Below are 16,179 nucleotides of genomic sequence, written 5' to 3'. Positions count from 1 at the left end.
CGCCCAGTGAGTCACTGATGCTGACCTCCTGAGTCATATTCTTAGGTGGGAGAGGAAGGCTATGCATTTCATGGTCTGGCACCCAGTCCCTCTAATGTCACTGCGATTAAGGACAGGCTGCAGAAAAGTGCAATTATAACAACCGAAGGTAATCCTAACATCTACTGCTGTGCCCTTCCTGGTACGAAGTTCTTTTAAAAGAAGTTCAAGCGGAAAGGTACAGTATTTTTTCTTTAAGTAGGCCCCCTGGCCGACATGGGGCTTGAACTCATGACCCCCTGACCAAGGGCTGCATGCTCTACCTGCTGAGCCAGCCAAGGTGCCCAAGAAGGTGGAGTTATTTTGACCTAAGCAGTGCTTTTCAAAACATTGCAGCTAAAGCTTTTATTCTCGTTTCTAAAATGACTACTGAAATGTGCACCCAAGCCTTACACCTGAGTGGGTCCTTCTTTGTCATCTCCGTATCAACTCCCACCCTGTTTCCTTGCCTGCGTTTGCGTTACTTATTTTCTGTTGACCTTCTTATCACTGGTGGGTTTCATCAAGACAGCGTGGCTCTATGAAGACAGAAGATATGCGTCTGTCTTGTATACGCTGGGACGTGTGGGTCTAACCCAGTGCCTGGCACACAGTAGGTGCCTAAGAAATATTTGCTAGATGAAAGAAATGAAATCACGTGAGATTATTTCTCAAATAATTTACTGGAAGAGTGTTTTGATGAGATGCTCTAGAGGATAAAGACGGTTTTGTTGGCCAAGTGATTCTGAGCAGTGCTTAATGCTCCGTTTCCTCCACAGTATCAGATAACCCAGGCTCTGAGAATTCTTGTGAGAAGAAAGCCTTGAATATTATTTAGCTCTGCATTTCCCAAATATATAGGACAACAACAAACTTTTTAAAAGTAGTATCTGATAGGGGCGCCTGGGTGGCTCAGTCGGTTGAGCGTCCGACTTCAGCTCAGGTCATGATCTCACACTCCGTTGAGTTCAAGCCCTGCGTCGGGCTCTGTGCTGACAGCTCGGGGCCTGGAGCCTGCTTCGGAATCTGTGTCTCCCTCTCTCTCTGCCCCTCCCCTGCTCATGCTCTGTCTCCTTCTGTCTCAAAAATAAATAGAAACATTTAAAAAAATTTTTTTTTAAAAAGTAGTATCTGATAACATCCTGTGGAACGTGTTCCAAAGAACCCACTTAGGGCAACACTGCTTTAAGAGCTACAGAAAGACCCTGGGCCTCTAGGCCCAGAGACGCTGGAATTTTCTGTATTTACAAGGCTGAAGGCAGCTTTTCCTGATCTCTCCAGAAAGAAAGAGAAGCTTTTTCTCACAAACTGCTTACTTTATGGACAAGTGACCCCGCCATTCCACTTCCCACACCTGACACGGATTCTCAACTCCTTCTCAAGGGCTCCAGAACCTCGTGGTAGACCAATGCTCTCAAAAGCGTGGCTGGGACCACTAGGCCTCGCTAAGACAGAAGCCTCTGCACAACTGGCTTCAACTTCCAATCAGCTGCTTTGAGTAAGAGGTTAAATTTAAGAGGACTTATTTCTATCATTTACATTCAATTAATTAACACCGCTACTTTGGGCCACAATTGTTTGCCTTATCAAAGCCAATCCAGTGGCCTTCTCAAAATCGGTTACCCTCAACAGGGGCATCAGGACAGTCGGGCAGGGTAGCAGGTACCATCAACGTTCTCAGGGCAGATACAAGCAACACCAACAGCCATTAAAGTATGGAAGTGGGTAAATGACTCACTTAGAAAAATAACCATTTTAGTGCCCTTTTAACGTGAACAAAGCATCATGACTCTTCCAATATGATTTCCAATGTGATTTATCACGTGAAAGGAAAACAGGTTAGCACATCTTGAAATCACGTGTCCATGACAGGTGCCTACTACTGACATTCCATTGAGGGTCAGAGGGACTTTTCATTTATTCCTGAGAAGGAAAGGAAGGAAGGAAGGAAGGAAGGGAGGAAGGAAGGAAGGAAGGAAGGAAGGAAGGGAAAGGAAAGGAAGAAAGAAAGAGAAGGGAGAGGGGAGAGAAGAGAAGAGAGGGAGAGAAGATAGGGAGGGAGGAAGGGAGGGAGAAAAAACGAAAAAGAAAAAGGAGAGTCACAACCTGGAAGGCTCTGTGTGCCCCACTGTGCACGCCCTGTGCCAGGCAGATGTACGGAAAACAACTGGTAGCTTTAATATGGGCTGCTAACACCCATACTGGTAACACCAGCAACTGTAATATGGGCCTCCATGTAGGGGAAATGGACTTTTTCACACAGCTTTTGAAGATTCCAACAACCGCACACAGCAAGGTGAGCTTTGTGGCACTCAGTGGAATCATTTATAGGTTTGAGTCTCTATGTGTGTGTGTTGGGGGTGGGGGGGCGGCTCTGAACAGATTCCATCTCCCGGAAGAGAGATGTATCCCTAAGCTGCTGTCTTAGCCAGAGAGCTATCGTAAGAGCTGCCCTCTCAAGAAGGAAACACGAGCGCACGTGGGGTTCGGCCGCATTTCAGATGCTGTGCTGGGTTTATAACAGGCTGCGCCCAAGTTGCAAAACTGAAAGTCATCAGCCAGGGTGGGCCGGAGGTGAATGTTAACAAAACGTTTAACCAATCAACGGCCAGAGTCTGACGTCTTCCGGGAGCTGTGAAATGGACGGCACATTCGTGCCATCTCTGACTTCTGGTCCCGCATTCTTTTGCGTTCTCTTTAAGAAGTCCACTTCGAGGACAAGCCAGAAGCGAAGGGAGACCGCCCCCCCTCCCCCCCCCCCCCCCACCACTTATGCCACTACCAGGGTACGAATGAAAAATTCTGATAAAGCTCACAGCCTTGAGGAAAGTTTCAAGCGGCTTACTGCCTTGGTTTTCTCTTCTTCTGCCACTCATTATCGGGCAGAACTGAAGGACAGATTCTGCCTTTTGCTCTGCAGGCGAAGTTCTATTCTCGCTGGAGACCATCGCTGGGGAGTGGAGTGTCTCGCTACTCGCTTATTCGCGGAGCCCTCTATTTAATGGACTCGCGATCGGGAAGGCGCATTCCGCGGAAGAAGTCAGCTCTCCCCCGATGGAGTGGGTGTGCACACGTTAGGCAAGGAGAAAAGTTATCTTCTGCATGCCATGAGCCAAATTATCCCAATTCCTTTGCCGAAGAGCTTCCCCCGTCCCCCCCCCCCCCCTGCCCTTCTCCTTTTTTCTCTTCATAGCTTGAATAATATTTAGCTAAGATTTCAGGTTCCTGGTTTTCAGTAGGATCCAACAGGTGTGGGGAAGGGTCATATGCCCACGGCCAGGGTCGTGAAGTCTCTGCCGTATGATGAGCGTCTGTCTTCGGGCTCGGGGAGCCTTCTCACTGGCCCGAATTTCAGAGCAGGGCCTCATAAAGCCGGCAACGTTAAGACCCAAATAATGTCATTTAGTGTCTAGGGGGAGGTTAAAAAGAGGATTAGAGGAAAGCAGGCAGGCAGGGTATATTAAACGAGTCCATGACTAGCAGGGTGTGACAGAAAAGGGTTTTATTCTTTTCAACAAAACAATTCCCCAGGGCTGGGATCATTACTCCACTGTGCCTTTATCACCTTGGAATTTTTATGGTTATTTTTGATGAATTCACATTTTTGTAAAGGCTTTTTTGAAATGATGCCAGTTTTCAATTTTTAATTAAAGTCGTAAATAATCTTAATTCTGCCTTAAAAGGTTTATTGTTTCTTACTTTTTTCTTTTTTTTTTTTTAGTTTATTATTGCTGCCAGGAAATATTTCAAATACCAAGCACTGATGTGAGTTAGCAATTAGAATCTCTCCAAGGTCTAGTAACAACGTTGTACACCATGTAAATATCACAGACCAGTTTACCCACGAGGTCTGAAAGTATGGATTGGCTGCTTTCAGGTTTATTCACAATGCTTCTCCCGGAGGGTGGCATTTCCTCTTTTTATCGGACGGGTCGACTTTCATCGTTTTAATTTCCACAGATTAATTTGTCACTGATTCGTAACAGATTTTAAGAATCTTCGGATTAAAAAAGACAGGTCACTAAGGTCTGGGCAATGAAAGGCGGCCACATCAGTTCAGCCATTTGCAGGAAACAAGGTGCACATTAAAAGCTAAATGAGCACAGAGTACCTCACTTTACAGGAGACAAAATTAAGAGCATAATGCAGTATTTGATATTAGGCTATCGCACAGCTCCTCGAAAGTACACCCTGGCTACCCAGCCTCACTGCTGAAGGCTGTCTGCACAAATTGCCCATCAATTTCTGTTTTGTAGCCTCGGGTCCAGTTTTCGTTTTTAAATTAGTGCTTCAAGAATCTTTCGCACACTCCAAACTAAGTCTTCCTTTATATAGAGGCTGAGACAGACCACGTCTGAACAACAGAAACAATTAATTAATGATCCCTGAAAATATCTCATTATGTTTCCATACCTACTGTCAACCTAGGTGACCTTCTTAAGTTGACTACACAATGTGATGCTTATTTGTCTGGATGCAGCACTTACATTCCCTCATGTCCATGGCAGGTGTTACTCTCTGGGAAGGTGAAGGTGCTCTCCAGTCTTAGGATAGATTTCCTAGTATGGTAAAACCCCACACATTTCAGACAACGTGGGAGGTGGATGGTCAGATTTCGGAGAAAAAACTCTCAAGAAGGTTTTTGTTTTTTTGAATTTTTTATATGTTTATTTATTTTTGATGGAGAGAGAGCGAGCAAGCGAGGGAGGGAGAGAGAGAGAGAGAGAGAGAGAGAGAGAGAGAGAGCGCGCGCACAAGCAGGGGAGGGTTAGAGAAAGAGGGAGACACAGAACCCAAAGCAGGCTCCAGGCTGTGAGCTGTCAGCACAGAGCCTGATGCAGGGCTCGAACTCATGAACTGTGAGCTCATGGAGATCACGACCTGAGCTGAAGTTGGGATGCTTAACCGACTGAGCCATCCAAGCGCCCCTGTTTTGTTTTTGTTTTTTAAACAAAGACAACTTATCAGTTCAAGTTCACAAGATACACACGGAGATAATGGCAAAAGCCGTTAGACCGTGGTCCTGCAACACAGTATGCAACGTTGGTGTTGTTCAAATATTAAGTGTCTTCCTTAGAGCTTTAGATTATTAATTCACTTAGCAGTTCCTTACTCTTCTACGGTACAGGAATATCTTCAGTGTGGGTTTAATAGTCATCTGTTATCAGTTTACTGTATTCCAATAGAAGAGACTTACAGAAAAAAAAAAATGATTTAACAACCGACTTACAAGAGTGGGTTTACATACAATTAAGAGCATCTATCAAATCCTTCCAACTGGGCATTTTTCTAATTCGCAGGGAAGAGGTCAAATTCTTTCCATATATGAGCCTTCAACTGGCACTGTGCTAACACCTCTCAAGAAGAAAAACCTCAAGTAAAAAAAGACTACACAGCATTTCCCAACATAAAAGCATTAAATCCCTATAAACCAGGAAAGAATGCACGATTCTAGTTAACTAGAAGCCACAGTGACCTGAACACCAGGGTCATGGGGTTCAATCACATCATGGGGACTTGAAGTATTGTGAATCTTAAGACTTCCCTTAAATTTGTTACGAAGGGCCCTTACATGAATCAGGTACCATCTCAACACAAATGAGGCACTCATAAAGCTAAGGTCAGCTCAGTGTGGTTTTCTGCCATGGTCAGAAGTCGCTTATTGGTCCAAAAAGTTAGAAACTCAGTTATTGGGACCTCGAAAGCTGCTAAACTCCTTGTCACCATGGGGCCAACCACTTGCTGAAGATCTTACGAGATCACGAGAGAGAGAGAGAGAGAGAGAGAGGGAAAGAAAGAGAGGGTGGGGTGGGGGGAGAGAGAGAGAGAGAGAGAGTCAGTCAGAGTCAGACGGGTTGGCTGGTTGATCTTTAACATTTCTCCCAAATCCAAAACTCTATGATTTCTATGTGCGCTAAAAGCCGCGTTAATTCCTCACCGATATCAAAGTCATTTTAGGTTCAGGTCCTCTCTCAGATTTCCATACACAGCACCTATCAAGAAACGTGTCTTTTTCTAAGCTTAGAGGGAGGGATATTCTGCACTCACTCATCCTGGAGATACACCTACCTTCTCCATCAGAACTAACAGGGTTTTGGCCAATTGATATTTTAGGAAAAAGCACTTACCTCCAGAAAGGGTTTCTGTTGTGCTCTTTTTCCCAATTCAATTTTCTTTAGCTATTTGGACTTAATCTCCATGAGAGCCTTTTGTTACTCTCCGGTTTAGGTGACTTTTACTAATTTCCTCTGATTCTTCTCATACAGGCCCTCCCCCAGAAATTCCTATCTGGTCATACGAGCTAGGCAGACCACAGCACTGCTGTTACTTTGGGGAAGATGTCCCCCTCAGAGAGTCTAATGCATGAAACTACCTTGAGAAGTCGAAGAATTCCAGGGCCCTGCACAAGGTCCCAGTACTGCCAAGAGTAACTTAAATGTGCCTTTCCTGGCTAGATCCATTCTCTTTCGAAGTTACCTTTTTTCTCGCTTGTTGATCTTTGGAAGAATGTGCCTTCACGTGCTTTCTGAGGGAGCTTGGGTCTGTGTAGCGTTTGGAGCATCCTGGAATTTGACAAGCATAAGGTTTCTAAATGAGAAAGAAAAAAAAAACAAAACAAAACAGCTGTAGTTAAATCATAGAGGTGACCAGGGAAGATTTACTCAAGACTACTGACTTCAGAGCATGAACTGTTACCAACTGACTGACGTGAAATGCTGGGTAATACTTGTGGGTTTTAATTAGAAAGCCCAGTAAGTTTGCATCAAGGGAAAGGGGAGAGTCAACTTTCAAGAAACGAGGAGGCAGCGTTTAGGGGTGTGCTCTCCCCGCAAAACGTCTTGTGGCATTTCTGGATGTGGGAATCATTAGTAAGCATCTCTAGTCATACTTACAGTTCTGTTCCCCTGAAAACAACCTCTGGTATTGTCAGAAACTAGGAAACACACATTCTCTAAGAGTTCGGGTATAAAGAAGCTGCAGAAAAGTCCAGAAAGGACTGGGAATGTTTCAGAGGAAACCTGATTCAGAGAGAAGGAGAGAATTAAAAGGGAGTGTTAGTGGAAAGTGAGCGAGAGACCATAGGTTTCAAACAACAGACACATGCAAACTCAGCCAGAGAAACATTAATCTTATTATAGGTATGACAGGTATAGGGGAGGCCTGGTGCTCAGCTGGGTTACACGTGTAAGCTCTTGGCTGAGTGTAATGAGACCACAAGTTTTGGGCACCTGCAACGCCCCCAGGCTCCTGAGATGTGAGGTACAGAGCCTAAGGCTGAGTCCAGAATCTTTTTAATTTTTGCACCCCCGGTGACGGGTATACAATTATGAGGAATGAATGAATGGGAGCACGCCATACATCAGTTCAAATTTTAGCACCTATGCCTACTGTGATAACAGAATTCATAGCAAGGGTTTGAGAGTATTGGCTTTTATGTTATGAAATAAAGCGAAACTGTTTACTCAAAGAACTAAAAGAAGAAGTCGCAAGGTAAACTACGTAAGTCACAGCTTAGAGTCACTTTGTACCTCTCAGTAGGTGACGTTAATTGGAGTTGTGCCCTCATGATTTGAAATGTAAGCAGGAGAAGTGAAACCCTGCCCCTAAAATAGGATTCTTGCTCTAGGAACCTGCTCTTCCAATGACCAAAAAGAAAAAAAAAAAAAAATCAGATTTTTAAAAACTATTATTGCTCCTGTTTTCATGTGGATGTTTGTCATTTTGGGAACCAACATATACGTGGATTCTTGCCCCGCTGGAAGCTGTATTTATGCTTCACTTTTTTGTTTCTGCCATTTTTGATTCCAAGCACAACGTAAAGTCATGAATATATAATTTAGTTGGACACTCCCAATTTGAATTCGAAGTTTGATGTCTCTGTTCCTTGAGTGATTGATTGACTGAATCACCCAACAGGTCTGAACGGTTTCATGGTATGCTGGGTCCTGCGTCACATGTAGGAATGCTAACAATGAACATTGGATGCACCAGGCTCTCCGTATCCCAGGTTTTGCCAACGGCGAGCCAACATGGGCTGAAGTCACTAGTCAACGAGTTTCCCTCGGGCAAACAAAAGTTTTCTTTCACCTGGGAATCTCTTCTGGGTTCGTACAGCGGTCTTGCCATAGCCTTCCCCACCCAGCCCTGGCTTTAGGGGAACAACCAGCTGATATCTCTATTAGCGGTCATGTTGTGACCACATAAACTCGCATTCTGAGCACTAGAGGAGATGTGGCATGTTCAAAAAAAAAAAAAAAACAACAAAGAAACAAACAAAAAAAAAACAACTTTGGGAACATTAACACGTTATATAAACCAACCCTATTATTATTACGATGGTCACTAATATCTGCGTTGAAAAGAAAAGGAATGAATGGGTAATGTCGCTTTGTATTTGAGTTTGGGATGTTCTTGAAACATCTCACCATCCCTCCCTCCCAGCTGGCCTTCACTCTCTCCCCTGCTGTTAGCCACCTGGGATCAGTGTGCCAAAATAGCAATGTCAGGGGCGGGTCCAAGTGGTGTACTGGTAATTTGATCTCAGGTTACCCCAGCTTTAAATGGCATGCTATACTTTATTAAACTATATTTTCCATGTGCACTGTAAAATCACTTCCCCTGTTTAGACAGTAAGATGCTAATAGGGAAATAAGTTAATAAAACTTTTCAGGGTTAGAATTTTGAACTTGGGAAAAATCATTTTCCTGTAAGAATCCCCTGAGTTGAAGAAAAGATACTTTATCCAAAATTCTGACAGCATTAGCATAAGGAGTGGTTAATGAAAGGAAATGGGGGCCTAAATTTAAATAATACATTCTTCAAGCAGCTACAGTTTGCTTTTTAAAACAAATGCTTAATTTCTGCACGATTTAAAAAGAGCTTAACAATTCGTTTAACGCAATAAAAATTTAAACAGGAGGTAGGTTTGCGTCTTAAAAGGAGGAACGATGGTTTTAAAAGACTTAATAGAGAGGTAGTTAAAAAAAAAATAAAAATAGCTGGGTTTTAAAAGCTACTGCATTGAACTGAATCATGAAATTATTATCTGTGGTAGCTTCCCTCAAAAGTTTTAAAACGTGATTTTTTTTTTTTTGAATTCCAAAATGATTTTAGAAAATGCTCATAGTCTGATTAGCTAAAATTAGCTCCAAGTAAAGAAGGGTATTGTAGAGCCGTAACACTCAGGCTTACAATAGTTCTTACAAACTACAGATAACTAGCTAGAGTGGAGGCAATTTCTCAAGACAATCTTGTCTTGTGAACGCTCATTCTCCCATGATAAAGTTTAATGACAAATTGGAAAATTTATTAGATTCTACCAAGGCCATTTTAGACTTACAAAATAGGGCATTTTAACGTAATTTATGCTTTTTTCCCCCTACTTCTATCTTTAAAAAATCCTGCTATTCACCAAATTTATTCACTTAACATTCCACTCTGGTGGTCCTAAAATCACGGGATTCAATCCAGCTAGAGCAGGAGGGGGCTATGCTGTGTCCATATTGCTCTAATTATATTTCGGCTATTTAGCAGGCAAACCCTCACATTTATGTATCTTAGGAGATAATGCTGTTTAGAAAGGTTATGTGACATATAGCTAAAATGACTTCTATCAATATGACTAATAGAGACTAATATAAAATTTAATAAATATGTCAACTGTAACATCAGAAGGATCTTAAATATGTATGAGAAGGTGTGTAGAAATAACAGTATCTTTTCAAAATTCAAATTCTGGTGTAGTTTAATAATAGACATCAGAATGTTAACACTGAAAAAGTACTGCCATGAATATATTATTTGCAAGCACGTGGGATAAGAGCTCTGGGATGTGTACGAGACATCCATTCTGATGGCTTTGTTGAGTGAAGCGAAACTGCACGGAGTCTACCTGGCCCCGCGTAAGGAAAATGGCATCGAAACTTGAGAAGTGCCAAAGAGGACAATCAACAGAACTGAGAAGATAAAAGGGCCTCAGAGAACGAGCAAAATGTTACAGCACTGAGAGAGTTAAGGTGTAATAATGGCAACCAGTCGTTCTCACAGGAGTTATGCCAGTGGATCTGTGGCTGTTGACACAACAGCGGCACGGGGAAACTTAACCCTGGGGAAAGATGTGCGGATTCTTTGCAGATCGCCTGGAGGTGAAAATGCCAGGTGGCTTCTCTAAAGCAAAAGGCCAGATTCACTCAGTAACCAGGCCAGCCTCAAAGTTCTTATGGCAAAAAGAAAAGAACCAGGGTAAAAAAACACAACAACAACAACAACAATAACAAAAACCCAAAACCCACAATGCTTCCTCTCCAGCAACAGTATATATGATCTACTTCGGCATCCCGATATTTGAATATTTATGATGATGTCCAATCCCCAGCAGTCATTCTCTGTACTAAAACCTGTTATGCGACAGTCCCTGAGATGCCTTTATTTCATACACATAACTCTGTCTCAGGCGGTTGTAATAGTTAGGGTAACCTGTGACTACAGAAAAATGAGGCAAGAGCCAGACGGGGCCCCTTCTGGACCTTTACCAAGGTTCCACTGCTGCCCTTGGCATTGTCCCTATAACCTGCAGACCATAAAGCAAACACCTTCCTGTCCCACTCTCACATGGGCCCTTCCTCACACCGGGGCTCAGGGCTTGGGGCTGGCAGCTGGAAAGCCCATGCTGTCCTTACAGTGTCCAGATGTGTCCTCTGGTGCTTGGCCCGGTCACTGGAGTTACTGAACGCCTTCTCGCAGCCTGGGTGCTGGCACAAATAGGGCTTCTCGCCTGTGTGGCTCCGCAAGTGAATCTTGAGATTCTCAAGCCTTGAAAAGGCCTTCTTGCAACCTTCAAACTGCAAAGAGAAAACAAGTTTCAGCTGTTGAGAAGGAGCTTGACTGTTTGGGTCTGGGGGGACAGGAAAGAAAAAAAAAAAAAAAAAAAGGTCCTTAGTGTGTATTTAGCCAAAACCAAAACACAAAAATAATAAAATAAAATGAAATCCAAACAGTAACAAATATTCTAAAAATATCCACATATTTATGTGAACTGCATTTTTCCACTAATATACATGCCACTTTCCACACCAGATCTGGGTCCCAACCTGATTTCTGTGATTACTTATGTCAGAGAAAATTTGCTGTGAACCATCTGGCTCAGTTAATAAAAATACAGTAATGCGTGTCTTAAAGATTTATGAAAAAATTAACACACTTTTCCATTTCCAAGTTGGTCTAAATGGAAGGAACCAGGAAGGAAGAAACTTTTGACAACTAATAAACTAACAACGACAACAAAAAATCAAAGTGATGTATGAGAATAAAGGTGAGCAGCAGATCCCAGAGTCCAAGACGAAAACGGTGTGTTTCCGTGGAATCGTTACGATCGTAGCTTCCCGAACAATCTTAAGGAGTTTTTCGACTCCCCCAAAGAATGACTCCGTTAACGTCCACTGTGACGCCAAGCCTAATGAGATGGAGTCTTTTTAGCATGCTTTTAAAAGCAGAACTGGAACACAATTCATTTCAGTGCTGGGAACGTTTTCCAAAGAGTGATCGTTTTGCTGGTTTTTGTTTTTCTAAGAGATGTTGTTACCTAGTTCATGAAGAGAGGAATTGAAAGTGAAGGGCTGAGGATTTCAAGAAATGCTTTATTGGCTTGTCAATAATATTTATGGATGGTACTATTTATTTCATGTCTTCTGTGGGTAAAGTAACAGCTGCTGTGTAAGAGGCTCACCGTGAGTCCAGTCCTGAAGTGGCCACCTAGTAAAGAGAACGTGTAAGAGAAAGCCTGTAAAGGAAGCCTAAGTGTGAGGTGGGCACATGCCCTCGGACTCGCTCTTCACTGCCAAGCCCTAGAATGCTGATGTCGCTTTGACAATTTGAATCCCATTTGAGTCCCCGCTGCAAAGGAAACGTAGAAATATGGAAAAGGTACCAGAACAAAGCCTAGTAGGTTTCAAGCGATCCAGAAACCTCATTTCTTGGAGAGGAACATGGGACGATAGGGGGAAGGACAGAAAAAGAGTAAAGAAGGTAACTTTAAGAGGGTTTCCATTCAAAACCAGCAGGTATTCATTAACCTTACCAGAAGACATTTTATTAAATTCCTCGGTTCTCTCACTTATCGTGAGAGATGATGGAGCGTGGGGTACACTGTTTAGGAAGGGATGACCCAGGGCTGGCCAGGCTCTGGCTATCTGAGATTTCCTCTTTAAGTGAAGGATGAACTGAGGAGAAAGGATAATCAGACATGTCATAACTCCATCTATTGAAGTCGTCCAGATTTTGCGTGCTGGAGTATTTTAAGAAATTTATGAAAGTTGCACTTACGCTTGATTGAGAGTTATACATGTTTCACAGACATATGTTGGTTTATTTCAATTTTGATATTTTGCTTAAAATAATTTTGGTGTTTTCCTGATTTCGATTTCACATAAAAATAAATTTAGCCTGAACAGCAGAGGATTTGCTGATGAAGCCACTGCTTTTTGAACAGAGTGAAAGGCATATGATGATTCGCTGCTTGGGACAGACAGAGGAGTTAAGTGGCTTATCTCTGCAGGTTTTCGAGTGGGTCTCAAATCTGAGAGTAAAGGGGCTCAATGTTGACCCCCCAATTCATGGCTAAGAGGCCTCTCCCGACCTAACCTCTGTTTTTAAGGTTCTCTCCGAATGACAACTCGGAGCAATGTGCTGGAGCTCAGCCGATCTGACATGGGAGTCAGCCGGTGGGCCCTACTGGGGTCTGAGATGAGCTTGTGGTCCTGGACCCCTCAAGCCTGTAGTCTAGTTCCTAGCAAGGCTCTTTTGTAGGAGAGATGCTGTTCCAGGACCAGCTCCAGGGTGCAGACCCAGACCCGGGGAGGCCCCAGCCTCCACCCTGTGGTCCAGTCGTCCCAGATACTGGTCAGAGAGAAGGCGACGTTGTCGAGGCACCAACACGGGGGTTGGAGAACCCCTTTAGAACAGGTGAATGAGGGTTCTCCAAGCACCAGACAAACAAGACACTCCCCCCTCCCCGATCTACTGCAGAGTGATTAGGGGGATCTCAAACACGTCCTAGAACTAAATCAAACCATCCACCTGATGGCACATAAACTGGATGTCAGACTGGTGTTTCCATGCTCTCTCCTGTTAAACGTCCAGTAAAATGTCCAGTTAAAATCAACCAATATGCTATTATTACTATTAACGGGGGCAGTGACCAAAGACTAAGCGGCTTGTGGCATTCGGAGCAAATGAGTGAAGAGTGACCTGCATCTCAGAACATCCTGACCATGTTTAAAGAGCAAAGACGGAAGAAACTATGAGCGCCTAGACTGAAAATGACAACCACAAGATTATCTGCAAAACCCTGAAAATCCAGCTGGTCTCAGATGTCTCCTTGGCAGCAAGAAAGGCTGGAAGGTAACAGTGTCTGTGGTACCTGCACTGGCATTAGAGTATTTTTAGGGGAAAAGATTAACAGTGAAGGGGTTTGACCCTACTGGGTTGTGTGAATAAAGGCAAGAGAAGGGCAACTTCTTGGACTCAGGGGCTCATAATATATACCACCCATCTGTTCCTGCTGAAAAAGGTCACCCAAAACCATGAACCCCAAACCAGTAGAGTCAGGCACCGAGAGGTCGACAAGTGCCTCGTTGGGGGGCCTAGCACCCAACGCATCACGGCCGGTTGGCCTGATGATTGAACACCTGATTGAACCTGCCACACCAATAATTCTCCAGAAGAGGAAGGAGGTGCTGTTCGTTTGTCTAATGGTGTCTGGATGAGACTTGAAAGCAAACCATTTTGTAATGAATCATTATCACTCATTATGGGAATAACCCTGTAATTCAACACAAGAATTTCCTTTCCCTCAGGGCAATTTTACCCCTAGATTTATAAATTCAGTTAAATGCAAATGCATTAAAAATAAACTAACATTTAGATAGAACTATACAAGACTGTTACAGAATACTCCAAAACTGGATGCTTTGGGTGTCTGGGCAAACGGATGCCTTTTTCCTTATTATTATGTTGTTATTCCTTTTTGGGTTTTTTCATGTTTTCTAAATCTTTAATGAGTGAGTTTCACATTGTGAATGAACATCTACACCTAGGAAAGCAAGGACCACAAAAAGACGGTCTCCTTGGGTAGCCAAATGCTTTCCTATCAGGTTTCCTAAAGTACAACGTCCATCCTGAGACCCAAGGTCCAAAGTGTCACCTGCCTGCTTGGGTCACTGTCACCAAGCAAGCCTTACACTAGACTTGACCAACAGACTACTCTCAGGTTCTCTCCTTTCCAGACTGGCTGGAGGGCTGGTAGAACCAGACCACCAGGCCTGAGGGTTCCCTGTGGTTCAAGGCAGCATGCAAAAAGAGAAAAACAAACTCTGAGAATCCAAGGGGGTTAAGCAGAAGGAGGAAACACAGAATGCAAAAGAAAGACAAATACAGGATGGTAATGTGGGAGGGAGGGAGTGGGGGTGGGGCAGGGGTCTGATATATGCTAGTTAATGACACGTAAATAACCTTCTTTCTTTGTCCCCAGCAAACACTGGGCAAGCCCTCTGAGCAGGGTACTATGTGTTAGGCACTGGGAGGAGGAATATGAATGAAACTCAAACTTCACTCCTGGGAAGAGGGAAGCAGCCACTTACATACTGATGAACCTTGAGCAGGGATTCTCAGAGAGAAATGCTGCAGGAACCAGCAGCATCCCAAGGCCTTGAGAGTCTGCCAGAAATCCCGGAATTCCCAGCCCCACCCAGACGTACAGAATAGAACCCCGGGCTGGGTGGGGGGCAGCCACCTGAGTGTCGATAAGCCCTCCAGGAGATTCTGACGTTCTATCCTACCCGTGAATGCCATTCACATCTTAACCACCGTCGATTTGCTTCAAATCTCCTGACAGAAGTAAACTGTCTTGCAGGATTCACCCACTTCTCACTGGGGCCGAGAGCTCTGCGAACCAGCAACAGCCCTGGCCTGGAAACATCTCTGTTGTGGCGGGAAGGCCGGGTTCTCTCTAGTCACCCGGCAAATGGCACAAAATTTCAGAATGCTGGTCTCGTACTAGAGATTCTTTAAAATTCCTGACTTTTGCTGCCAGGCAGATACCTGGTTCTGAAAGAGGTTATTGCCTACGGGCTTCCTCAGTAGCCTCCTGACCAGCGCAACTTTCCGGTTTCTAGCAGCCCCTGCATTCCCCCGTTGAGAGAAAGCATCGTTTCCCATTTGCACATTTCGGTGACTTTACAGAGCGTGGAAGAACAATGCATGAAACTGGCAGTGACAGATCTTTAAATCTCGTGGGTTTTGGAAATACTGCATTGCGCGAAGCCTCACTCTGAGAAAAATCTCTAACTCTGGGGCCGTTTTCAAGTAACAAACTTTAATTAAAAAGTATAAATTGCCTCAAACCCAGAGAACCTGAGCTTACGCCACTTTGCTAATTTAGGAGATTATTTCATATTTAAAGGATCACAACTGGACTGTAATCACCATCCATATATATTGGCTTGATTACAGATTGTTGACATTAAGTGGTATTAAGATGACCTTTGAAATATTACTTTCCCTTTCTATTAGAGGCTTTTGTGTAAGGTTTTGAAAATGAAAGGCTCATTAGACACCATTAAAATAGGATTTATTCCATATGTGTAACCAATAATCAAGTCGAATATTACTCCCTCCCCTAATCAGCTACTTAAAGTACTAAGAAGCCCAGTTCATATTCAAAGCCGTAATAACAGCAAACCTTTCCTGATCAGATTTCTATACCATCACTAATGTCAACAAAATCCAAAAAGAGAGGAGTCTAGGATGCTGGCAAGGTTTTCTAAAATATACATTTGATTTCAATTAAGGCGCAGTGTTTATGACCCTTGGAGGTATATGCTTTTACAATTTCATCAGTCAAAACCAATTAATCCCATTAGTGACGGCTGCTGCTATGATGTGTGGGCAGCTCCAGAATCGGACCCATGAATTACGGCTAGTTTACATCTTCCCCTTACGGCTCAAAGACAACAATGATGAAAGGCATTGGCGGAAAGGTCAGCAAATATTTCTAATGCCATGGATACAGTCAAGGTGACTTCCACGGTAAGACCAAGAGTTCAAGTCCACTCGAATCATGGACATACCTGTAAAAGGTGTAAATGAGAGAGAGGGCCGAAGCTG

The 16,179-nt window shown here is 43.5% G+C and overlaps 1 protein-coding gene across 5 annotated transcripts in view; it reads right to left on the bottom strand.

The window, feature by feature from the left end:
• Nucleotides 1-16,179, bottom strand: part of GLIS3 (GLIS family zinc finger 3) — a 448,764-nt gene that overhangs the window by 92,173 nt on the left and 340,412 nt on the right. For 3 of the 5 annotated variants that reach the window (XM_045468646.1, XM_045468645.1, XM_045468650.1), the window contains exons 4-6: nt 10,698-10,859; nt 6,912-7,037; nt 6,496-6,606 (exon numbers count right to left, since the gene is read on the bottom strand). In XM_045468646.1, the coding sequence (XP_045324602.1) occupies nt 6,496-6,606; nt 6,912-7,037; nt 10,698-10,859 (399 nt within the window). The remainder of the gene's footprint in view (nt 1-6,495; nt 6,607-6,911; nt 7,038-10,697; nt 10,860-16,179) is intronic. The other 2 variants (XM_045468649.1, XM_045468647.1) reach the window with 1 other exon arrangement.

The sequence above is a fragment of the Leopardus geoffroyi genome, chromosome D4, assembly GCF_018350155.1.
Source record: "Leopardus geoffroyi isolate Oge1 chromosome D4, O.geoffroyi_Oge1_pat1.0, whole genome shotgun sequence".
Lineage (NCBI taxonomy): Eukaryota > Metazoa > Chordata > Mammalia > Carnivora > Felidae > Leopardus > Leopardus geoffroyi.
Note: the sequence above shows the minus strand (reverse complement) of the source record. Positions and strands in the feature narration are given on the sequence as shown.